The sequence below is a fragment of the Amorphotheca resinae genome (assembly GCF_003019875.1).
Source record: "Amorphotheca resinae ATCC 22711 unplaced genomic scaffold M430scaffold_1, whole genome shotgun sequence".
Lineage (NCBI taxonomy): Eukaryota > Fungi > Ascomycota > Leotiomycetes > Helotiales > Amorphothecaceae > Amorphotheca > Amorphotheca resinae.
In genome coordinates, this window is record NW_020194471.1 from 2,563,048 (window position 1) to 2,586,105 (window position 23,058).

General features: G+C 50.7%; 6 protein-coding genes across 6 annotated transcripts; 4 read left to right on the plus strand and 2 right to left on the minus strand.

Moving 5' to 3' along the window:
• Nucleotides 1-271: 271 nt before the first annotated feature.
• M430DRAFT_47018 (hypothetical protein) lies at nucleotides 272-1,911 on the plus strand (the record flags this gene model as incomplete). Its single annotated transcript, XM_024867892.1, has 4 exons — nucleotides 272-299; nucleotides 353-1,642; nucleotides 1,697-1,770; nucleotides 1,825-1,911. 4 exons carry the CDS (start codon nucleotides 272-274, stop codon nucleotides 1,909-1,911), a joined length of 1,479 nt encoding a protein of 492 aa, XP_024725479.1.
• Nucleotides 1,912-2,409: 498 nt separating this feature from the next.
• On the plus strand, nucleotides 2,410-5,307 carry M430DRAFT_160966 (hypothetical protein). The gene is made up of 4 exons (XM_024863391.1): nucleotides 2,410-3,123; nucleotides 3,179-3,879; nucleotides 3,927-4,244; nucleotides 4,359-5,307. The coding sequence occupies exons 1-4, from the start codon at nucleotides 2,622-2,624 to the stop codon at nucleotides 5,154-5,156; spliced, it is 2,319 nt and encodes a 772-aa protein (XP_024725480.1). The 5' UTR covers nucleotides 2,410-2,621; the 3' UTR covers nucleotides 5,157-5,307.
• A 790-nt stretch (nucleotides 5,308-6,097) lies between these two features.
• On the plus strand, nucleotides 6,098-7,275 carry M430DRAFT_92452 (hypothetical protein; the record flags this gene model as incomplete). The annotated part of the gene is made up of 2 exons (XM_024869713.1): nucleotides 6,098-6,363; nucleotides 6,429-7,275. 2 exons carry the CDS (start codon nucleotides 6,098-6,100, stop codon nucleotides 7,273-7,275), a joined length of 1,113 nt encoding a protein of 370 aa, XP_024725481.1.
• Nucleotides 7,276-8,426: 1,151 nt separating this feature from the next.
• Nucleotides 8,427-11,420, minus strand: M430DRAFT_94039 (hypothetical protein; the record flags this gene model as incomplete). The annotated part of the gene is made up of 2 exons (XM_024869812.1): nucleotides 8,427-9,812; nucleotides 9,867-11,420. The coding sequence occupies 2 exons, from the start codon at nucleotides 11,418-11,420 to the stop codon at nucleotides 8,427-8,429; spliced, it is 2,940 nt and encodes a 979-aa protein (XP_024725482.1).
• Nucleotides 11,421-13,578: 2,158 nt separating this feature from the next.
• M430DRAFT_47021 (hypothetical protein) lies at nucleotides 13,579-16,715 on the minus strand (the record flags this gene model as incomplete). Its single annotated transcript, XM_024867893.1, has 7 exons — nucleotides 13,579-13,707; nucleotides 13,780-14,309; nucleotides 14,373-14,462; nucleotides 14,522-14,620; nucleotides 15,329-16,011; nucleotides 16,059-16,331; nucleotides 16,657-16,715. 7 exons carry the CDS (start codon nucleotides 16,713-16,715, stop codon nucleotides 13,579-13,581), a joined length of 1,863 nt encoding a protein of 620 aa, XP_024725483.1.
• A 1,067-nt stretch (nucleotides 16,716-17,782) lies between these two features.
• On the plus strand, nucleotides 17,783-22,868 carry M430DRAFT_161048 (hypothetical protein). The gene is made up of 4 exons (XM_024863392.1): nucleotides 17,783-17,891; nucleotides 17,964-18,350; nucleotides 18,401-18,558; nucleotides 18,609-22,868. Exons 1-4 carry the CDS (start codon nucleotides 17,873-17,875, stop codon nucleotides 22,413-22,415), a joined length of 4,371 nt encoding a protein of 1,456 aa, XP_024725484.1. The 5' UTR covers nucleotides 17,783-17,872; the 3' UTR covers nucleotides 22,416-22,868.
• The last annotated feature ends 190 nt before the right edge of the window (nucleotides 22,869-23,058 follow it).

A 23,058-nucleotide genomic window follows, 5' to 3' on the forward strand; every position in this document is an offset into this window, starting at 1 on the left:
ACCCTCCACGATTCCAATTACGGATGTTGTATTATGTAAGCAGCCAAAGCGGGGGCGCCGGAGGCCTTTACACCGTACTCCGGAGCTAAATCTTCGGGGGTAGAACGGGCAGTGGGGATTTCCCCGCCATACGCCGACGACGGCCTCTGCTCTGCTTCAATAAGAAGCGCCCAAGACCGCGTCTCTCTGCCCCTGTTTTCTTTTGTAGTTTCTTCTTGTTGTTCTTGTTTCTGTCCTCATCCTCTCGTTCTTACGCTCAAGTGTTATAAACATGGCCAAGGTTTTTGACGCTGCTGAAGGTGAGGGCGCCCATTCCCAATTCCAAGGCGGTTGCTAAGGGATGTTCTTCTAGTTGCTAGGCACACATCCGCCGACGATTGTTGGGTGATTCTTTACAATACCGTCTACGACGTGACGGACTTCCTCTCTTCACATCCCGGGGGCGCTAAGATCATCCTAAAACTGGCAGGTCGTGATGCGACAGAAGAGTATGACCCTATACATCCTCCAGGCACGTTGGAAGGGAATCTGAAGCCGGAAGCAAAACTTGGGACGGTAGATCCTGCAACTCTGCCAAAACCAAAGGCAGATGGAGCCGAGAAGAGACAACAAAGCGAGGGCCCACCAGATATGCAGAGTCTTCTGAACCTGGACGAAATTGAAGAAGTGGCTACGAAGCAAGTATCGAAGAAATGCTGGGCGTATTATTTTTCCGCCAGTGATGATATGGTGACCAAGAGCTTCAACAATCAGGTATATAAACAGATCCTGTTACGGCCGCGGGTATTCATCGATTGTACGAAGTGCGACACTTCGACTAGCCTTCTTGGACACAAGGTCGGTTTGCCATTGTATGTATCGCCAGCAGCGATGGCACGGTTATCACACCCTGCCGGTGAGCACGGTATTGCCCAAGGGATCAGCTCATTTGGGGCACTTCAAATTGTCTCTACCAATGCGTCAATGACTCCAGAGCAGATTGTTGAGGGCTCGGCGCCCGGTCAAATATTTGGATGGCAATTATACGTACAGAATGAGCGAAAGAAGAGTGAGGCAATGCTCGCTCGAATCAACAAGATGCCAGACAAATATAAATTTATCGCATTAACATTGGACGCCCCCGTACCGGGGAAGCGAGAACTGGATGAGAAGTCCAAAGATTTGGGTTCGTCAGAGCCCATCAGGTCGGCTGTAATGGGTGCTGATGCTCCCAAACGACCGGGGGGTGGTGGCGTAGGCCAGCAATTATTCTTTGGGACAGCTGCTGATCTAACGTGGAAAACTACATTGCCATGGCTGGCAAAACATACCTCTCTGCCTATCGTGCTGAAAGGCATCCAGACCCATGAAGATGCGTACTTGGCCATGCAATATGCTCCACAAGTAAAGGCCATTATCTTGTCAAACCACGGAGGCCGAGCTCTGGACACAGCGCCACCCGCTGTACACACTCTCCTAGAGATCAGGAAATACTGTCCCGAGGTATTTAGTAGAATCGAAGTCTGGGTCGATGGCGGTATCAAGAGAGGAACAGATGTGGTCAAGGCGTTGTGTTTGGGGGCCAAGGCAGTGGGCGTTGGGCGAGCCGCACTATTTGGTCTTGGTGCTGGTGGCGTGGAGGGTGTGCACCGAACGTTTGAGAGTATTATTTGCCTCGCTCTCATAATAGGTTCAATGCTAATCACAAGCATTCTAGTTCTCAAAGCTGAGATAGAGACATGTATGAGGCTTCTTGGGGTCGAAAAAGTGGAGGATTTGGGGCCCAGATATGCAAGTGTCCCCCTCCCCTTGAATTAATCTGGGCTAATGCTTATCCCATCGCAGATCAATTCACGGGCCGTGGAGCGAGACATCTATGACGGGGACGCAGGATTAGAGAAGCGTGGCCTTTGGGTAAAAGCTAACCTATAGAGTACCCCACTAACGATCCCTCCTCCTGCTCCGATTTTATACAACTCTAATAAAATCATATCAGCGGTTCCTCGAAGTCAAGCATGTCTTCCTGCAAGTCACGCCCGCCAAGCGTCTTGGTGTTCATCTCTCCTTTTCCCTTTTCCCCATTCTCGGATCTTTTCCCTCTTTCGGACGGAAGGCTGCAAAGCTGCATGTCGCCTGCTGCCTGCAGCCTCGTCAAGGACGCATCGCATTTTGCTTCTTTGCCTTCTTTGCCTTCTTCGCTGCCTTGGCTTCTTATCATACCCCTCAATGTTTTCTTTTTCTCTTGTGCAGTAGTTTACGCGCTGAATCTTGGCCTGTCAGTTCGTTAATTCAACCCAATCATTTCCCCGCGTTCGAGGTCGCGTGTCCTTGTACCAGCTGAAGTGATTTAAATGAAAGCCATGGTGGCGTTGGGCGCACCATTCAGAGCAATCGAGCCATGCAACTCAGTAGTTACACAGTGCTGTTCGGAGAGCCAGTCTGGTTAGTCGACTTATTATGGCTGTGTCGATATTACATCGACATTTAGCCGCAAATCATTTCCGCCTCGTCGTCCGCTCCGCGATCCTCGCACATCCTCTTCTTGAGCCTCATCTTGTCATCTTTGCATAAATACCATGATGAATCCATTTGCCAAGTGTCAATCAATCCTATGAGGCCTACCTACAATTAACTCTTACATCATGACGTACATAGCAGGAAAATTAGGTTCGAAGTTATGTTACCTTCTCTTAGTTATAACACTGCCAGTCCTGACGCTTGCTCAAGACCATGGCCAAGGTAACTTCACCTCAGTGTCCGACGCATTCTGGCAGCTTGCAGGTCTCCGACCACAACCGAATTCAGATTTAGTTCAAAACCCCCGGCTGGGAGGTCAGAACTTCACCCATTGTTGTCTTCTAGCTGTGAATGCATCTCTTGAGGTTGTCAATGGCTTTCTGATCGAGAAGCAGCCTTCTTTCATCAATGCGACAGTTGACGATTTACTTGCCGCATCAGCGGCAGGCCAATTTCCGTGCACGGCAACGTGGAATGGGAATCCGGCAGGTGCCCCGATAGTCGAGGTCCCAGATTGGTGGTTGGAAGAGACGTGTCCTGGGTGGCAGCTCTCGGATTCTCGCATGGGTGATGAATCCCAGTGGATTTCGCCTTTCGTGGGCTTTCTCCTTCCTGCCGTCGTCTTTTGTAAGCTTGTCATGTTTCGAACTGCCCCTAGGAATTACTACTTATTTTAGCGTAGGTCTCACCATCCCTCGACGGAGGAAGCTTGCGGTCTGGGGGGAGCTGTTTGATCTAGACTTAAGCAAGGTGATGTCGTGGATTCTGGCCCCCTTTGCTATGATCATTGCAGGGTTCTGTGTTGTGTGCGATATCATAATATGGCTCTCGATCTGCTTTGGTTTTGCGAGCCCCATGCTACTCAGCGGACTGTACGAAGCTTACCTGGACCACCAAATACTCAACTTCGTGAAAGATAAAACTGAAAATGGGCGTCTCACAATGGATATGAGGGCCAGGCTACTTTTCGTAGTCCTCGTGGGAAATCTTGATCTTGACCCGGAGGCCGACACCGAGCTGACGCTGGTTAACAACTATCATCAAGATGACGACAATCGGTGGCCGGATGGCAAGATGGAATTGAACGACTCGGAGGAGTTGAAAGTTGCAGAGAACTTGAACGACACAACAGCGTTGAATGGGATAACGAAGAGGGAGGACACAGCGATGAGAAATCGTAATGGGAACTCTCCATTCGTTCATGTGCAGAAATTGGTTCATCCGCTCAGGACGTATCGTGATCATATACCAGGGACCCCAAGACAATGGCCTATCCATAATGTCTTATGCCGGGAGCCCAATTGTAGGAACGAGGGTTGCAAGGAAAAACGTATAGAGCGTGACGCCCGGGTTCAAAAAGAAATTGGCCGGGTAAAAACACGGGTAATATAACTTCCTACGTCCATAGATCTGGACTGACCTTGAGATAGTTACGAACAATGCTCGCCTGCCAATACAGTTTTGGGGCTACCGTCGGTGCTCCTGTAGTGTTCTTTCTCGGCTCATTTGTTTTCACTCTTGTGTCCACTCTTTCCAATCTTGGAGATGAAGACACGAGCCTTGCGTTGGCTTTTGGAATGTGGTACATGATCATTCCCCACATCTCGATCGTATCTGGCCTTCTTCTGGCAGGCAATAATCCGAATACACTGGAAGGGGTGGTAGCACTTGAATACGTTGAAAAGGAGGAGAAACACATCTTGAATAAGATTTTCGAACTGACCTATGAGAGTAGATATAAACCACAGGTATGGAAGATCACTGCTCTACCTATAAGCTACTTCCCCCTCTAAAATCGCAAGACATACTCAACTTAACCTTACCCAGAGAACAACAGAAATGCTGACTTTACAATGTTCCAGTGGCTGTGGCTTCGAGGCCGAAGCAAGATTAATTGGCTGATAAGAATATGGGAAACGTACAAATGGCGGCCAGCAAACAAAGGAGGAAAGGGCGGTCCTGTCATAGACGATGATATGGACGACCTAAGGAAAGAAACCAGACTGTCTATCTTGGACTGGCTTACTGTATTGGGAATGACACTTCTCCTGATGGGGGTTCCGTTCGTTCTTGCTTTCCTGACCGCCTTCTTCACGCCCCAAGTGGGCCTCAGTTGTCGCAGCTTCACGTTTACTATCTATGAAATCTCTCAACTGTGCCAGTTAGTCCTTTGGATATGGGCCTACATGGGGGCACCAGAAAAAGAGGGACACTTCTCCTTCTTTCGAAAAGACGGCTTTCTCGACAAGCGTGGTTTCTATACCCCCACAGACCACTCCTCGATTTGGTCAGACAAACCCTTTTCCCTTCCATCCCTTTGGGCGTTCATCTGGTATAACCTTGCGTTTATCTTCGGCGTCACTGGTGTTATCACATCTATCGGGGGCACGATGATGCAACTCATGGGGGTCTACAACAGCAGCAAATGCGACATAAATGTCGGATGGTGGACCAAACCACATCGGAACGTAATGGTAATTATCAGCAAGAACTACGCCCTCGAAATACAAGACGCCAATACCTACTGGAAATCCTGTGCGATCACAGCTACGGTCTTCCTAGGTGTGGTGAGCTTTTGTGGTTGGTGGTATCAGAGAAGGCTGAGGGCCCTGTTCAAAGGACTGGTGAATCAGATAGATAAGGAGATGGAAATAAGATAAGGTTGAGGAGGGAAGAAAAGAAAAGAATCCAGGAATGGAGCGTGATGGAGAATTGCGAGGCTATTTATTGGCTTGCGTTATAGCCGGCATTTGCTGGAAGACATGAGAATGGCGGAGAATGGCTCTTGTGTGGACTCGGGTTTTGAAGCTGCATTTGCTCCATCTATTGAGGGCAAGAGGTCTTTATCCGAGGGAGAGGAGAAGAAAGGAAAGGGGAAGAGAGGAATGGAGAGGAAAGGAAAGGAAAGGAAAAGCAAGAAGCAACAGACGTCATGTGCCGCGGGAGAGAGAGATACGAGATTTCAAAGATTCCGTATAGAATATCTCGATGGCTGATGCTGATGATGAAGACGGACAAAGCCTCTTGGAATCACGGAAAGACGAGGGAGTTGTGAGGCAGTTGTATGAGTCAGATGCAACTTCCTCCTGACCGCGACTCGACTCGGGAGAAGTCGCCACGGGAGTCCCCGACCGCGATTTCCTATGCGCCCGATGTGATTGGCGGGTGTCTCGAGCCAAACGGGGCCGCACACCTCCATCTTACATGACTCTGTTGACAGACCCTCACGTAAACCTCAGCCTTGTCTTCGGATTTCACTCGGGGTCACAGTCATCATCTTCTGTTTTTGTGCTTTGTTGACTCTGCCCCAAGTGGCGGCTTACATGCAGTTTGCAGTACGATAACAAGTACGAAGTTCCAAAAATATTGATTATGGAAGATAATATGAGCGCAACGGGAAGACCACGAAATATCTCCGGGAAAAGGGGGGAGGGCCATAATGGATGATTAGAATATGGTCAGGAGGCCTGGCCAGCAACCGGTTACGTACTCTGGACGTAAGAGGCTGATCTGCCTTTCTTTTATAACGAGGCTCCTGGGCCATCGGGGAACACATCTCTTCTTCATCTCTACCCAAGAAACCTTCTCATATCAAAGCCCGATGTACGTGACAAGAGTGTCAGCCAAGTCGCCGCTGTCCAGACAGACAGCGGCACAGCTCTCAAGAGCTGCCGCCAGCTTTGCACAATCACATGCTGTCTCAACACACACACCTGGTCTTCACTTGACCAGTCTGCACATCCAACCCCAACAGTCACAGTCTCGTCGACCCTTCTCTTCCACATCAAGGACCAAACTCCGAGAGTACTTCCCCGAACCCGAAACTGAACAAATCGTCAAGACCGAAACTGCCTTTGAGCACCCACTGTATGTGTCCTCCCTTCTCCCGCAATCCAATCCAATCCCTACATGAGCTGACTCCCTGCGTACAGCTACACCGATGAGCAAATGACAAAGAACGTCTACTATGCCCACCGAAAACCGAAGGACATGTCTGACCGCGTAGCTCTCTACCTGGTGCGCCTCCTCCGCTGGGGAACCGATCTAGCCACGGGATATAGCCACGATGGCCCTACGCCCAAGGACAAGCTGACAGGAAAGAGCACAGCCGTCGTCCCATCCAACAAACCGTACCGCATGAGCGAGCGCAAATGGCTCATCCGCTTCGTCTTCCTCGAGTCCGTGGCCGGCGTGCCAGGTATGGTGGCAGGCATGCTCCGCCATCTCCACAGCTTGCGACGGATGAAGCGTGACAACGGCTGGATCGAGACGCTGCTGGAGGAGGCCTACAACGAACGCATGCACCTTCTGACATTCCTGAAGATGGCCGAGCCAGGCTGGTTCATGCGGCTCATGATCCTCGGGGCGCAAGGTGTCTTCTTCAACAGCATGTTCATCTCATACCTCATCTCGCCACGCACCTGTCACCGCTTCACCGGCTACCTCGAGGAGGAAGCCGTGCTGACATACACGCTGGCGATCCAGGACCTCGAGGCCGGCAAGCTCCCGCTGTGGTCGGACCCTAAGTTCCGCGTGCCCGACATGGCGGCGCGCTACTGGAAGATGCCCGAGGGCAACCGCACGATGCGCGACCTGCTGCTGTACATCCGCGCCGACGAGGCCAAGCACCGTGAGGTCAACCACACCTTCGGCAACCTGAAGCAGACCGAGGACCCGAACCCATTCGCTAGCGTCTACAAGGACCCGAACCAGCCACACCCGGGGAAGGGCATCGAGCATCTCAAGCCCATTGGCTGGGAGCGGGACGAGGTCGTCTAGAGGGGCGTCATTGTCTGTCTGTTCGTCTCATCTAGATAGAGATGAGCGAGATGAGCAAGGAGGAGCTGATGGGGGGAAAGGGTGGGCATGTGAGCTTTCTTTCTCAGAAAAGAGAAGGATCTTAAAAACTGTACTTCCCTTACTACTGAAAGAAAGTAAGCATCTTTGTATATAGATTGACTCCTTTAGCGGCTAGCGGCGTTGGATCCTTCCCATTTGTTTTCTTTTTTGAATTCATGTAACAAATCCAGGCATATTTATCAGATATCTGTAGATAGAAGAGATAGAGAAGATAGACAGGTAGAAGAGATAGACATAGACAGAGACATCGAACGTCGCCTTTTTCCTTTGTTTTCTTTAGATCTTCAGCGCGAAGAGTGAATTTTTAAAGCACAGGACGATGGATATAAGGAAGATCCCATACACACCGGACTGACCGACCGACCGACTGACTGACTGGCATCTAAGCTTAGCTCTGGGGGATGCTTTTGCTTTTGTTTTCTTTTGCTCTTTTCTCTTCTTTTTTGTGCATTTTTTCTTCTCAATTTTAAGAATTCCGAAAATTGTACATATAGATAAAATATTGACTTTGACTATTCATCATCATTCACCCTGTCCGTGCCTGTCTGTCTGTCTGATGATTGACTGGTATCATAGGTAAGGTAGGTAAGGGACCGCGCAAACAGCCAGCTCCACTTATTCTGTTTCTGTTGCTTGCTTGCTTGCATGCTTGCATGGGGAGTTTCTCTCTCTCTCTCTTTCTCTTTCGCCTTCTTAACCAATCCTAATCCAACAACGCCTTGTCCCTGTGCAAAGGAAAGAAAAGGAAAACCGTCGCGCTCTGTCTGTCTTTCGAAAACGGAAAGGCATTTACAATACAAGAAAATAAATGCCATCCCGTGAGTCAGTCAGTCGAAAGAAAGATAGGTATGTATAAACAGGAGGACCGAGATCCAGGCCTGGAGGATCTGGGGGGGAATCAAAATGCATATTTACAGACGTGACGATGTCAGGTATGCTGCTGTGCGATGGGGCGGGCTCTGTGTCCAAGGCCGGGATGGGATGGGATGTATGGGATCGATGGGATGTATGGGATGGATGTATGTATGTATGTATGTATGTATGGTATATGAATCCTGAATTCTTGGTATCTATGCAAAAGTCATCTCGATCTCTCTCTCATGGCCAAAGTCTTCTTCCTCGTCGGCCCAGGCGTTGTGGTCTAGAGAAGACGGCATGGTGGTGGGTAATGTGGCGCTTGATTTTAGCTCCGGCCGTTGGAGTGTGGCTGCTCGGTCGACCGGATCGGCCAGGGGTGGGGGGTGTGGCGATATCGCTGACGATGGAGGAGGGTTGTAGAATGAGGCTGAAGCGGACCGAGGTGGAGTCTCGTACGATGTATCGAAGGTCATCTGGATCTCTTCTTCTTCGTCGCCACCAAATCCACGATCCATGTCTTCCTGGAGATACCCATTCTGCATTCTAGTGCTGCTTGATTGCCCTGGTGATGAGGCTGCTGGGGATGACTTATAATCATTTGTGTTGAGCGTCGTGGCTGCGTCGGAGCTTTTCGTCTCTCGCAGTGAAGATCTAGGATTTGTGCTCTCGGAACTAAGATCGAGCTTCATAGGTGGTAGTGTTGATTGCAGCTCCTTCACTTCCATCTGCTCACTGGCCAGCTCGGCACGAATGGCATCGATGTCGAATAGGACGCCATCGTTGCTCCCTTGCCCTGAACTTTTTCCCTTGGGATTTGCGTCGCCTTTGTATTCCTGGTAGGTCTCCCATTCCTTCCGCTCAACAACAGCCTTCTTCTTCCGACCGAAGAACCCGAATTTCCCCTTCGACTCCCTCTCCTTCCTTTCAAACTCTTTTCGAGCCTCTTCTATCTCATTGATGAGTTCTCGTTGTCGTTGTTGGTGATTCTCCGGATCTGGATCCTCAATCTCCGTGAATTCGTCACTCTCAACCAACCAACCAACCTCTCTAAGTAGACGGGGCATCATGGCACGATATGCCATATGGCCTGGGACGATGTCCGTGACATCAACATTTTCGAAGCCCGGGATCCCTTCTACAGGTGCAAGACCTGCCACGCGACTGATGCCACCACTTGTCAGACGGAAGAGATAGCCCAAGATCCAGTCGTTCTTTGCATATCCATTGACGAATCTGCCAGCAACAACACTTCTAGCTCTCAGGTATTCCTCTCTCTTCGCTACAATCGGTGACCCAAACAAATAAACGTTCTGTACTAGTCCGAAGGCACCCTTCCTCGCAAGCTCGGTCAGGCACGAAAAGATCACTCTCGATCCTAGAGAGTATCCTACGAACGTGATAGGCCGAGTCCCGAGGTTGCGGTCGATTAGGGAATCCGCGAGGATCAGCCCCGCCGAGTTTGCTCGGTCGAGAGACACTGTCCATGGATTGTCGATGAGGTATGCGAGCTTGGTCAACACCACGGGCAATTGTAAAGCAGCCATGAGACCAATGAGGATCGTGCTACCCAAAACTTGTTGGAGACCTTGCGTTAGAGCCTAGATTTCAATTAGCATATGTAATGATAAGTTCACGGTTTGACGATTATATACCTCAGTTGCCAAAATGTTAATGGTATCTCCCATGCTCCTAAGCATCTCAGGCTCCCACAGCACGGAATATAAATCGCCCATGATCGGGTCAACTGTGCTGTATGGCAGCCGGACATCATCTACTTTCCCCGTCATCCAGCCCGAAACAGTAATGATGAGGTTCACTCTCTTATTATTGTGTAGGGGCCTGTATTCAAATGTTTTGACAGCACCAGTCCTTCGATTGGCAGCTCGTACTGCAATGACACCACCCGATGCAGCAGCACTTGATGTAATAAGAGCAGCTCCCCCCGCACCAGCCAGGAAACCACTCGTACCTGCAACACCGATCGTAGTGAAGCCTGCAGCAAGGCCTGCACCAATCACAGGAGCTAGCAATCCAGCGGAGAGACCGATAACTAGACTGCCACCGACAGTAGCTAAACCCATCATCACATAGCGCTTCTTGAGAGCCATCTTTCTTCGGTTCTCCTTGTGCACATCTTCGTTCCAGTTCTCTTTCTGTGCGGATTGCTGCATCTCCACCGCATCTGTGACTCGTTTCTCGAACCGACAAATTTCAAGCCAAGAAACACCCATATTCTCGCCGACCCTCTCAAGCAGGACCCTTGATCGAGCATCATAAACTGAATCCGCAATAAGGGTCAAGAATAGATCGCAAAGCACGGTCCATCGCAAATCAATATCAATGTTCGTGGTCTTTGGAAGCTGTGAAGGCATACGCACTTCGGGAAGGTCATCTCCCTCGTGCTCTTGGTATGGCGGTGGCACCGCTGCTGCCTCTTCTTCATCAGGACGCGGTGTCGGAGGAGCGGATGTAGAAGGCCTATGGCTCATGTCGGAAGAAGCAACTGATCCTGGCCGAGACGAGGATCCAGCCGTAGAGGATGCCATCGGGTTCTTAACTCGAGCATTCTGCATGAGGGTAGGCGTCATATCTGATGGTTGGACACCGTGCTCAACCAATTGCTCAATCATAATTTGCTCTGCTGCGCTGATATCCATATGTGCGTACAGTCGAACCATCATCTTTTGACTCCACATTTGCATAGCTTCTGCAGCCATCTGCACTTCCCTCTTGCTCCCTTTCATTGCGGCTAATTTTATTGCCTCAATCAGCATTGTTGAGAGGATGAGTCTCGTCATGCCGACATATGCAATCCTCTGGCCCTCTGTCAAAAGTTCCTTCGTAGCCTGCATCTGTGAGACGGCATCTCTTTGTTCCTCTTCCTCTATTCCAGCACCCGTGTCATTAGCTTCCCTGAAAAGATATTGGGTATTCTCATCCAGACTAGTCGCAGATTGGACGTCCTCATCCAGCTGTACCCTTGTGTATCCCTTTCCTGCTCCCCCTAACCCCGCGTAGGGATCGTCTTCCTCATCGGATTCATGTGCTTCTCTCGCAATGAGCTTGTTATTGTCATCATACATATCGTACGGCGCAAAAGCCGGCATGGGCTGCCATTCATCCTCTTCGGGCTGTGCCTGCTCGGCTTCTGGTTGCGTAAGGTGTTGGTGCGACCATTCCGAAATGCCTTGACTGGCCGAACTCATCATTCGGGAATGCCCATTGTTTTTGGTGGCTTCTCTATCTTTGTTAATGCCATCCTTTGCATCAGACGCTGCAGACACTGCAGCTGCTGGTACTGCCTCCGCAGGCTTGAGGAGTTCTTCTTGATCCTCATCCTGGCGCGATTCGGTCTCTCGGACTGATTCTTGAGGTTGCGGGATTTCAGTATGTCGGTCTGTCTCAGACTGTGCTCTCTCACCCTTTTTCTGGTCTGATGTGGAAGGCTGTGCTGGGGCTTTCATTTGTCCTTCTGGCTCGTTCGGTGTCGACTTCGCGTCTTTGAACTCGTTATCGCCCGCCACGTCCCCGCCATCGGGGACTGATTGAAGGGGAGGTGTGGTCGGTTTTGTCGACTCAGCATCCTCTACTGCAACATGGCTATTGGCGTCTTTCCCGTCTGTCTTAGATTCTGCATTCGCTATAAGGTGTTTGTCCTCCCGACCCTCCTCGACTGGTGTGAACGGTGTATGTCTCCGAATAGGTAGCCCGAATTCATCCAGCTCCACTGTGTGGCTCTCTGTCTTCACCGATGAACCTTCTGCTCTCGGCGCATGGTGATTGCTGGTCTTATCCGCCTTGTCTGAGTCCGCGACGTCGATGCTGGGCATATTGGTCGTCCTCCGCCTCGAACGGGTTGACGTAATAATAGGGTCATCCAAGTTGTCTTTAGACAATCCTGCCTACAGAATAACAGCCTATTTGGTCCGTAGAATGTCGGTCGTCTCTGGCAGACGCATCCTGCCAGAGTTGAAGTGAATTGCGCTTGGTTCTTTGTTCTCCCTCGTACTCGCACTTAAGGGCTATGCCGCTATGTACTCCGTATTAGGTACATTTACCTAAGAGGGGGATGGCAGGGGAGGTTGCTGACGCTAATCGGCCATTGGCTCTAGTTGCCTCCTTGAGCCACTCGGCAAGCAGGGCAGAAAAAGGAGGCGGCATGTTCACCGCCTTTCTCCATTGACCTCCAGGAGTCCGTGTATGTCGCAGACGGCTTATCTACTGTTATATAGTAAATGTGTGTATTTGTGTATTGGTGCATCTAGGTAAGGAGCAAAGAGCTATACAGCTCTTCTGTGGAGTGGATCTAAGTATAGGTGTGGGGGAGAGCTAGTACCTTACCTTAGCTACCTACCCGAGATCATATGATACAACCCCCAACATTGTATCGAAAAGACAACAGTCACGCATAGCTTTATTGACATGCCCGATCTTGAACAGAAAGAAAGCGATTACAAGCGAGATATTTTCAGAAATGAAAGCCAGAAGCAGTCATTGATGTTTCTGGACATACCAAGGAATGAAATCGAGGGGGATTCATAATGATGCCTCAATAAGCCACTTTCTGAGCTCCTATGAAACACAACACGTATTCTCGTCCTCAAAATGCTTCTGGCACCACACCAGATGCAAAGGACGAACTTGCACTGCTTTTTTGTCTCAACTCTCCCAAATTCTGGCAGTTATACCAAGGTTCCAGATCTGCCAAGCTTGTTGTGCAAATATAGGGGAGAGGGTTCCCCCGCCCCCCCCCCCCCCCCCCTCTCTTCCTGAATTACTCGATTATACCAGCCAGCTAGAGTAGCAAGAAGTGCAGATATCATATACCTAAAATATGACGTCTACTATCTACCTATCTATGGAGGGAGGCTTAACGTTTGCGTTTGCGTTTGCGTTTGCGTTTCCAAAGATCATGCAGAAACAAACTCAATAGATATCCTAAAACATGACGTCGTCCTCACAAGAACTCGTAGCTGCTGCCCGGGCAGGTTTAGAGATCCTAGGGGGTTTATATGATAAGTTGAATCGGCTACAGGATTTAGCATTATCTAATTCTGTAGATGAAATCAATCACTCTCTTGGTTCTATAGCAGCCAGCGCGGGTTTAGCACCACGGAGGAGTATTGGACTGGATAATGGTAGGAACTTTGCTGATTGATGGTTGGAAGATGGGGCAAATCCACAGATTGATGTGCTTGGAAGGCAGACAGAGGGTGTTCAGAACACGGCATGAGAGGCGTCAGTTTCGAGCAGCTTACTTGCAGTGTAGTTTATTTTTGAGATCCAAGTCCTTTCTGTCAGGATTATCGGCTATTTTTCTTCCAAGAGGGTATCATTATAGTAGTTACAACTCTCTCCTTTGAATCAATCATCCCCATCATCTTCCCCCGCGGCATCTGTAGCATCTGTAGACACGCCAGTCTTGGCTGCGCTTGACTTATGCTTCCGTCTACGTTTCGGCTTCGCGTTAGGTTCTGATCCCTCTCCCGCCTGCTGACCCGATGCTTCGACCTTGGACTCCGTCTTCTTGTCTTCCCCTTTCTCAGTAGCTTTAGGCTTCTCTGCCTCCGGCCTCTTCTTTGGTTTCTTTACCGACAAGGGATTCGGACCTTTGGGGCCTTTTCTTTTCTTCGTCTTCTTCGGTTCTCCAGTAGTCTCGCCCTCCGCCCCCTTTTCCCCAGCTTCATCTTCTTCCCTCTTCCTCTTCAAGCTCCCACTCCCTCTCCCTCCCTTCAGCCCATCCCGAAACTTCTGCCTCTCCTCCCGCTCGCGATTCTCCGCCGTTGCTCCCGCCATCGGCTCCATGATCATCACGCTCCTATTGATATATACCAGCGGCACCCCCATCACGCCCCGCATCAATTTCCGCACCTCCAGCTCCTGGCTCGCCACCACATAGCGATGTTTATTCGTCTTGTTCCCTTTCGGGTCCACTACTGATGAGAGGCATTCTTTCGTGCTGAGCGGTTCGGGGTAGTCTTCTGGGAGGTGGTTGCAGCGCCGCCGCTCGTATGTCTTCGCTTGGTCGATGACCGCGGCCATGCCGGGCTCCTTGGACGCTGCGTATAGGTGCCGCATCGAGCATTGAGTTATCACTTGAGATTCTTTCATCAGCTACGGTGATAGCTAAAACGAGGAGCTCGAGCTGGGAAACTTACTGGGCTTAACTTGTCCTTGCAATGTCCGTTCCAGCCCCGCCACAAGATCCATCTTAAATCTATCCGCCGTTCTGATAATTTCCGCATCGACTGCACAAAAGCTCAGTAATTGCGGCGTTGGTTGGAGTGTCCTAGGGCTGGGAACTTACGGATCACTTGGTACGGCTCGCGGAATCCAAAGCTCAGCCCGTATTGCTGCATGAGCTTCCGGTATTGTTTTGATCGTTTGCCTCTCATGGTGATGTGTGCTCTTGGGTACTTGGGGAAGGGATGATGTGGCGTGGGAAGTCCTCTTCCGGCGTTCTTGGGTTTCGCAAGTTTCTGTTTCGAGAGGCTCTTGAGGCTTCAAGAATTTCGCGGCTAAAAATTTAAGTTTGGCGATAACGCTTATCGGACGGTGCAGGGGGGAGCGGCCGCCTGAATAAATACATACCTTATCTAGCACGAAGAAAGTACCTGGTACATGAAGTTGCTACACCGAGGGTCTATTCTATAGAATTTAAAGTTTGATCTGGTTTAGATATTATGTTTCTTTGATACTCTTCTTTTGGGACTAACGCCACCCATTTTTATTCCGTGTGATTAACGGATGTCTACCCTGTAGCCAGCCAGGTCGGGATGTGGGGTTCCCATATCTCCCTTTTCCCGCATTCTTCTCGGTAGGAGGTAAATTGAGTCCTGGTATAAGCACTGCGGCCCTCAGAAAATCCAGCTTGAAATGCTGGTACTCCACAGGCTGGTATCAGAGGCTTTTGCTATGCGGCTTGTCTGATGCCACGCTCCCAGACTACTCGGGTTCCTGCTTTCTGGATCGATCAATTTTGTGACTCTCGGGATCGTTCTCTCATCCGCAATTTCTCCTGCACAGAGCTGCGACCACACTGATGTCGTCCAGCTTACCTATGAAGCCGTTAGTTTTGAAAGTTGACTCATTCATGCACCCAAAGGCAACTGACCGCCTTCCATAGCCAAGCCTTCTTCGACCGCATGCTCCATAAAGGGGCTTTCGGCGAAGGGATCTGTTGCAATCACCTTTGCAGCTCTCACTAATTCATCGGCCACGAACTTCATGCCTCCCCCGGCACCACCCGTACGATCTCCAGTGCTCGGCCCTCCCTCGCCACTCTCCCATTTGCGTATGCTGCTGACAACACACTCAATAATTTCATGCTCCCATAAATTGTCTATAACCCCATCTGACATCGCTAGTACCACGTCGTTCTCCTTTATACTGACCTTATCCATGACGGCATTCTTGCGAGGAGTATCTGGACTGTTCGTCCCCAGCTGTCGTGGGCAGTCAAACCAATGCCACTGTTCCTTGGTCTTGTAAATAAGTTCCGAGTCGTGGGGTCTGAGGACGAGGACTTGGGAATCGCCAAGGTTTGTGACATACAGTAATGGCGTCGCAGGTGCATTCGGGTCTGAATCCGCCTTCTGATAGTGAAGTTGTGCCCCGGTAGCCGTAGTTGTTCCCTGCCATTTATTCGGCTTTGAGGTTGCTTCGATCGTCTGCTCGTACGCTTTTTGGAGGTATTCTATGGGGTTAGGCTCATATCTTTGGCCAGCAGGCCGTATCCGCTGGGCGTCAGCCTCTATCTCGAGGGCCCAAAAATGCAAGATCAATCTGGACCAAAGCCTGTGATGACTTAGCTTGAACACGCCAATTGAGAAGACAAGACAAACCCAGCATGTCCCCCGGGTCTTGTTGACCACGCGCCCACGCCATCATTGGCGCCAATGAACATGTCACTGACATACACCGCATCGTCGCCATTCGTAAGACCTCGAATAAGTTCTCCATTGACAAATGTGCGCCTATCGCGACTCATGTGATGGGTGCTCAGTGGATCCGAAAAAGAACCCGACGGAGGGGACAGAAATGGGGGAGGGAAGGGCCTCGGCGTCCTCTTCGCATAGAGGGCGAGCCCGGTCTCGAAACGAAAAGGAAGGGATTCCCTGTGCACAGGAGGGGTGTCGTCATTGGCAGCTGTGGTGGTTGAGAAGGGCAAAGCCAGTTTGGGGCGACGACTCAGAGGGGTATGGATGAGAGACCGGCAAGGCTGAAAAGTGATGGCTCGCGCAACTTTTGGTTGAGGGAGCAAGCTCCTCATCCCAGCGTCATGAGGGGAATACAGACTCTGCAGACTCCGTTGTAAGGGCAGGTCATTGAGGGGAATCGTTCCCCGACCAAGGACGCGCCCGTGTTCGAGATACGAGGGAGTTGAGGGGTTTCGGACGGGATGGTGGGATCTTGTCTGTTGAGGTGTGTGTATGTATCTACGTAGGGCCTGTCTTATTATAATCTTTACGTCGACTTCCCGCCGTCCTCGGCATTTCCATCACTGCGGCGACTCGGGAGTGCCCGTATTAGGCCGCACGTGATAGCGACCGGGGGGACCCGAGTAAATTGTTCGCACGGCTTCACGATGCAACTTGCAAGATACATGGTCCAGAAGGTCCCTACAAAGGAGGGCAGAGGAGACAAAAGAAAGAGGGCCGGAGAATGAGTTGAGACGAAAAAGCGCAAAGGCCACACGTGACGACATCAAAGACCGATGTTAACTTGTTAGTCCAAGACTCCAAGTGTCGTATTCCACTCGTCCCCTTGTCCCTTTTCGATCGAGACGCGTCACTCTCGACAAGAGAGAGGACAGGATAGGAGTGACTAGTCGGCTTTTGAGGCTGGGGCAAGAGGGGGGTCTGATCTGAGGGGCCATCAACCTTTGAATCTCTGATGTAGGATGCACCTCACTGCCGCATCCGGCGTCAAGAATAGAAGCGGGTTGGAAGAGGCTGCCGTCGAAGTATGTCTTCTTTTTCTTACTTTTCCCGTGGCTGAAGGAAGATGCACGGTCCGATCCCTCTGGTTGGATCTGGCTGATCGTTCTGCCATCCAACCGTCCACTGCAGCGCGTCAACTCTATATTTAGCGCAGCAGCAGCAGCGAAAGCGAAAGCGAAGAAACCAGACAAACGGCGTCTTGTCGTCTCAGCGTAATCAGCGTATCAGCGCCCTTCCCAGTGACGTCCTGCTTAGTCAGGATTTAAGCATTGCGACCAGTCCGTCTTGCCGTCCCTCCGGACTCACATCACCATTCCAGTCGACCCTGATTTCTCTCTCCGCTCTTTTTTTTCTGTCCTCACTCGTCGTGCTTGGCTTCCGACAGAATACCTCATATCTACCTCGTTCCTCTCCCTCCCCCCTTTCCCTTCCCCCCCCTTTCTTCCCTTCCTCTCGTTTTCCCGCCCTCTCCCCTCGTTTTTTGTCGTCTTATCGATCTCCATACGCTCGACTCGCGGCAAAGGGTCTCGGTTGACAGGGCATTTCTTGCTGTTTGGGCCATGCCACTCCTGTCTTGACTTGGAACAGAAGAAAGGAAGGGACAATTGTTCCTTCTAGGTCGAACCCGTTGAAGAGCTCAGGTTAACCCTTGCGGCTTTGTTCTTCAACATCGGGCAGCACCACCACACTCGTTACCTCTACGTTTGAAGAGCACGATGGGGACTCGTAATCGGGGTAAGCCTAGAAGACCCGAAGAGATCCCGGGGAGCAATAAGGGCTATGCTAATCTAGGCTTGCGCTCAACAGTGTCATCGTTCATAGCGAATCTCACCAGGAATCGAGACTCCCAGAATCATCATCATAACTCGGTTCCTCCCGGGTCGGTACCGATCAAAGACGATGCTCCACAATACACACCAGCAAAGCAGGACCTGCCAAAAGCGCCTACACCGACAGTGGCCAGGACGTCCCATTCATATAAACTAGATGGCCAAGAATGCCCTCAACCTCGAGCCCAGCGCGAACGCGCCCCGTCAAGGCCACTTTCCATAATCCAAACCTACCAGCCTCCTCTAATGGACGTGGCCGAGGATACATTGCCGGAGCTGCAACCGATATTCACATTCCTGAACAGCCACGGGAATAAGCTATACCAGGAAGGATACTTCCTGAAGTTAGATGACCAAGATACGTGTAAGTACCAAGGACCCCTTCATTATTTATCCCCTTCTAATATCGTAAAGATGGAAGGCCAAATGCGGATCGAACCTGGACCGAATGTTTTGCGCAACTCGTCGGAACTGTTTTGTCGTTATGGGAGGCGGCAGAATTGGATGCAGCCGGCCAGGATGGGGAAGTCCTTCCAAAATTCATAAACCTTACAGATTCATCTATCAAAATGGTAAACTGTTCTCGGTGTCTACATGCAGCTCAGCGCTGACACAGCTGCAGATTGAATCGCTCCCAACTCGATCCGAAAACGAGCCGCCCTTGCAAAATGTACTCAGCATCTCCACTGCCGGTAAAAATCGCTATCTGTTGCACTTCAACTCACATCATTCCTTGATTCAATGGACCGCGGGAATCCGACTTGCGATGTTCGAGCACACCACATTACAAGAGGCCTACACAGGCGCACTTATCGCGGGAAAAGGGAAGGCTTTGAACAACATTAGCTTGATCATGGAGCGCACAAGGATAAAAACAGAAGACTGGGCACGCGTCAGGTTTGGGGCTGGTACTCCCTGGCGACGCTGCTGGTGTGTTATCACGCCACCCCCCGAAAAGGAGGTTCAAAAACTGCAGAAGCAAGTAAACAAGAAGAAATCGGCGTATGATCGTTCTCGACCTCCGGTTTTGAAGGGCGAAATAAAATTCTACGATTCTAAGAAAACAAAAAAGGCCACTCCAATTGCAACGATCAAAGATGCCTATTCAGCCTTCGCCATCTATCCACAAGCGAAGCCCTTGATTGATGCCTCGACCCTTGTAAAGGTGGAAGGAAATATCACAATTCATTCAGACCCTCCGTCGACCACTGAGGGCTTCGTCTTTGTTATGCCTGAGGTACATCCCGCCGTTAGTGGATTTGAGATGATGCTTCGTTGGCTCTTTCCAGTGTTCGATACTTTTGCCCTTTATGGCCGTCCGAACAGATTGATTGCGGACACTACGAACCCCGAGAGTCTGATGTTTGCGATGCCGAAACATCGGAGGTATGGATATCTAGAAATCCTAGACGTCTCCGGGCTCGTCCTAGAGCAAGGAAGTTCGGAATGGAAAGAATCGGAATGGAGACGAAGAATGAAGGAGCTGGTTAGCAAGCGAATGACTGCCGTCGAGAACGGAAGCCGAACAAACAGCAGATACGGCAGCAGAAGGAGTGTACGTAACAGCTATGGACCGTCTCGCAGCCGTATTCATTTTGATGACGGAGCATCAATAAAATCTTCGCCACCAATTGGATGGGCTCAGTCGCAAGCAGAACCACCATACGGAACAGGAATTCCAAGGACGGACTCTGCACCGCCTGGTAGTGCTGATCTGCAGTCTTCTGTTCCTCACTATCGATCGGTGTCGGACACTCATGCCCACGACCGCTATGCAAGTGCATCTTCCAATTTTGATGGAGCCTACGAACAAGGTCCACTACCACCTCCGCACAGTTTTGGGGGCTCGAAGTATACGAATGAGATGGGTACCACCCCCGAGCGCGTAAGCTCAGAAGAAGATGAACAAACTTCTCCGGAGACACCCGTACGAGAACTCCAGGACTTGCGAGCAACTGGTGCTCCAGAACCAGTTGCCGCCCCGCCCGCCTTCTCTCACGGTCCAGGTTCCCTCCCGCCAAGCAAGCCGTATCAGTCACCAGAATTGCGCAGAGCTAATAGCCGTATGTCCACTGGGACTCTATCCCTGTTGGCAGGTGGAGCAGGCGCTGGCAGCATTGCTGCTGCATACCACAGTAATGGAGAAGGGCTAAGAAGCGATGAGCTGAGGCTCATCGAGGAAAAGGGTCCAGATTCGGAGGATAGGGGTCAAACAGACCAGAGAGGGGTACTACCAGAAGCCAACAAGTTCAAATCTCCTGCTAATAGTGATGGTCTTTTTGAAGGCTCGGTAACAGCATCAATTCTAGCCTCTTTCGACGAGTCCTTACCCTCGCCGCGTCCCTCGGACCTCGACCCACGAACCAATTCTTCACAACCTCATCAATCTTCGTACACTCCTTCAACTCCTCAGCCTGGTGACGCCAGAGACCATTCCTCCATTAATCGTACGTATGATCCTCCTCAGGCTTTTGCTTCTTCAGATCCGAACACCCAAGCTACTTGGTCCCCACAACCTTCATCCATGCAGGGTCATATACCTCAGCAGTCGACAGATTCTACCCGCAGCGTCCCGTCTCAACCACCGCGGCTTCAGACTAGAGAAAGCATTATTCGCAAGCCCGTTCCCACAAATAGTTCCAGTGTAGTGAGTCCAGTATCGGCAGAAACACCATCGAGTAGTGGTAGCTTGGCGCAGCACGTTATAGATCAAGCCGCCTTTGACTTGATTGGAAAACCTTCCGATCGAAAGCTTACCCTCTTACCGGATCGAGACAGATCAAATACAGCCACCAGTGTATATCCGGAAGATATCCGCGACGACCGTCCAACGCTCCTACCACCAATACCACCAATGCCTGATCTGCGAGACAGATCGAACACAGGGATCAGCGTATATGAAGATGATATTCGCTCCGATGACGACGAACCGGACTATGCTAGTACCTCAAGTCCATCTATCGATACTCAAAAGTCTGTTGAGAAACCCCGTGCTGGCGTCTTGCGAACCGTGGGAACTGTTGAAAATGACGGTGGAAGCAAGTCACCAATTCTGGACATAGACTTCGGCCCCACTCTCAACCTCGTTTCAGATCGAGCACCTCTACAGCGGAAACCCGTCGGGGGAGAAAATCCAGGGCCCTCGCAAATGCCCGGTGCAGAGCGCGCGCCCAGCCGCGCAAGTCCAAGTCCTGGACCTGCACCTGCCGCAGGACATCGAGCTCATTCCAGTTCATCTAGTCGCAACATCACCACGCCAGATGGCGGCGCACACTATCGGAACGAGTCCGGGGAAAGCAGGACCTTGGCCTGGCAACCAGGTATGAGTGCCATTGGCAGCAGTTCCCCTGGATTTCAGCGTGCTATCACTCCGGAACAATTTGTCCAGCAGCGAGCGGCCGCAACCCCCTTGTACGCGCATCAACGTCAAACCTCTGCAAACACTCTCCGCAGTACACCTACACCTCCTCTCGTACGAAATCGATCAAGTGACTTGCTTGGCCCCCAGGGGCATACTCGTCAGAGCAGCTCGGTTGACTTGTTAAGCCAGCCGGGGCATTCTCGTCAGCGCAGCTCGGTTGACTTGTTAAGTCAGTCGGGGCATTCTCGTCAGCGCAGCTCGGATTTGTTAAGTCAGTCGGGGCATTCTCGTCAGAACAGCTCGGTCGACTTATTAACCCAGCCGAAGCACTCTCGCCGCAGCAGCTCGTTTGACTTGCTAGCTCAAGAGGGGCGCTCTCGCCGTAGCAGCTCGATCGACTTGCTAGCTCAGCAGGGACATTCCCGCCGGAGCAGCTCGATCGACTTGCTAGCTCAGCAGGGACATTCCCGCCGGAGCAGCTCGATTGACTTACTTCAACGCCCAAACTCTCGAGGTGCGTCTGTAGCACTCAGTCCTTTAGGGAATGGTGCCAGTTCCTCAAGCCTATCCGCACGCGACCATGCATACATCGCAAGATTAACAGGTCAGCCTCTGATAAATATGGCGCATAACAATCGACAAGAGCCTCCTAGTACTGGCCTTCTTAGTGCGATAGAAGTCCGCGAGAGAGAGAATCGACAATTCAAAGAAAGTATCAATAGCCTACCGGTGATACAGGCAGTCGCTCAGGAACAGCAACACCAACTAAACGCTGACTATGTGCCTCAGTCCCCATATGGCGGCATGGGACAATACCCACAAATGCAGTACCCCGATCTGTCCCAGAGTCAACAGCAATGGATGTCACCCGCCGCGAATGTATTTGCCCAGGGTGGTGGGTGGTCAGCTCCGGCTCGCCCTGGAACTCCTGGAACTCTTGGAACTCCTGGAACCCCTCAACGAGAATCTTATTTCCCTTATTCTCCACCGCCGCCGCAGTTCTTTGCGAATCCTGGATTCCCGCAGCAACAGGGATGGTTTAATGCTGGTTATCATGGCGGGCGTTAGCATTATAGAGTCGGACCACGCAAATTTCGGGTGTTTCTTTCTGCATCTTGCATCTTGCATCTTTTGTTTTTTGGCTTTTCTTCTGGCTTAAGGTTTGCCTAGTTAGGCGTTGCAAAGGACTTTTTTTTTTCAGCAGCCATTCATTTACCTGGAGTTCGGCCAAAACATACAAAGCCTTTGACTGGTGTTTTTTTTTCTGTGTATCTTAGCATGAAGTGAGTGGAGTTGGCGGTCGAGATGACATTTGGCGATGCATTAGCATAGAATCCCTTTTAAAAACTATTGGGAGCTACTACAACAATGAGGAAGTTCATGTGCATCTTTTTTGAATATACATATATATATACATACATGTCCATTTTGAGATTCTCTCCTGATGCCACGCACCCTCGTCAATCATAGTATGTATGTCTAGTTAATTATCACCCTATCCATCTCATGTGTCTGTCAACTTCTTTCTGCTCCGTATGTATGAGGAAATCAAAAGTAGCCATGAAAATAAGAGTTAACTTTAGGTATCATTGGTATAGTATAGTACACCGAGCCATGTCCATCCATCCATCATAAACCGCTATATAGCATGCATGCATGCAATTAAAACAAAACATCCCCCTTCCCCTTCCCCTTCCCTCTCCCCCCCCTC

What these genes read in the sequence shown, in the direction of transcription:
- M430DRAFT_160966 (XM_024863391.1), top strand. Translation starts at nt 2,622, where the DNA reads ATGACGTACATAGCAGGAAAATTAGGTTCGAAGTTATGTTACCTTCTC. An exon ending in CCTTCCTGCCGTCGTCTTTT is followed by an intron (nt 3,124 to 3,178) that starts GTAAGCTTGTCA and finishes ATTTTAGCGTAG; the next exon opens with GTCTCACCATCCCTCGACGG. An exon ending in AGAGTAGATATAAACCACAG is followed by an intron (nt 4,245 to 4,358) that starts GTATGGAAGATC and finishes ACAATGTTCCAG; the next exon opens with TGGCTGTGGCTTCGAGGCCG.
- M430DRAFT_161048 (XM_024863392.1), top strand. An exon ending in GTTAGATGACCAAGATACGT is followed by an intron (nt 18,351 to 18,400) that starts GTAAGTACCAAG and finishes AATATCGTAAAG; the next exon opens with ATGGAAGGCCAAATGCGGAT. An exon ending in CAGATTCATCTATCAAAATG is followed by an intron (nt 18,559 to 18,608) that starts GTAAACTGTTCT and finishes ACACAGCTGCAG; the next exon opens with ATTGAATCGCTCCCAACTCG.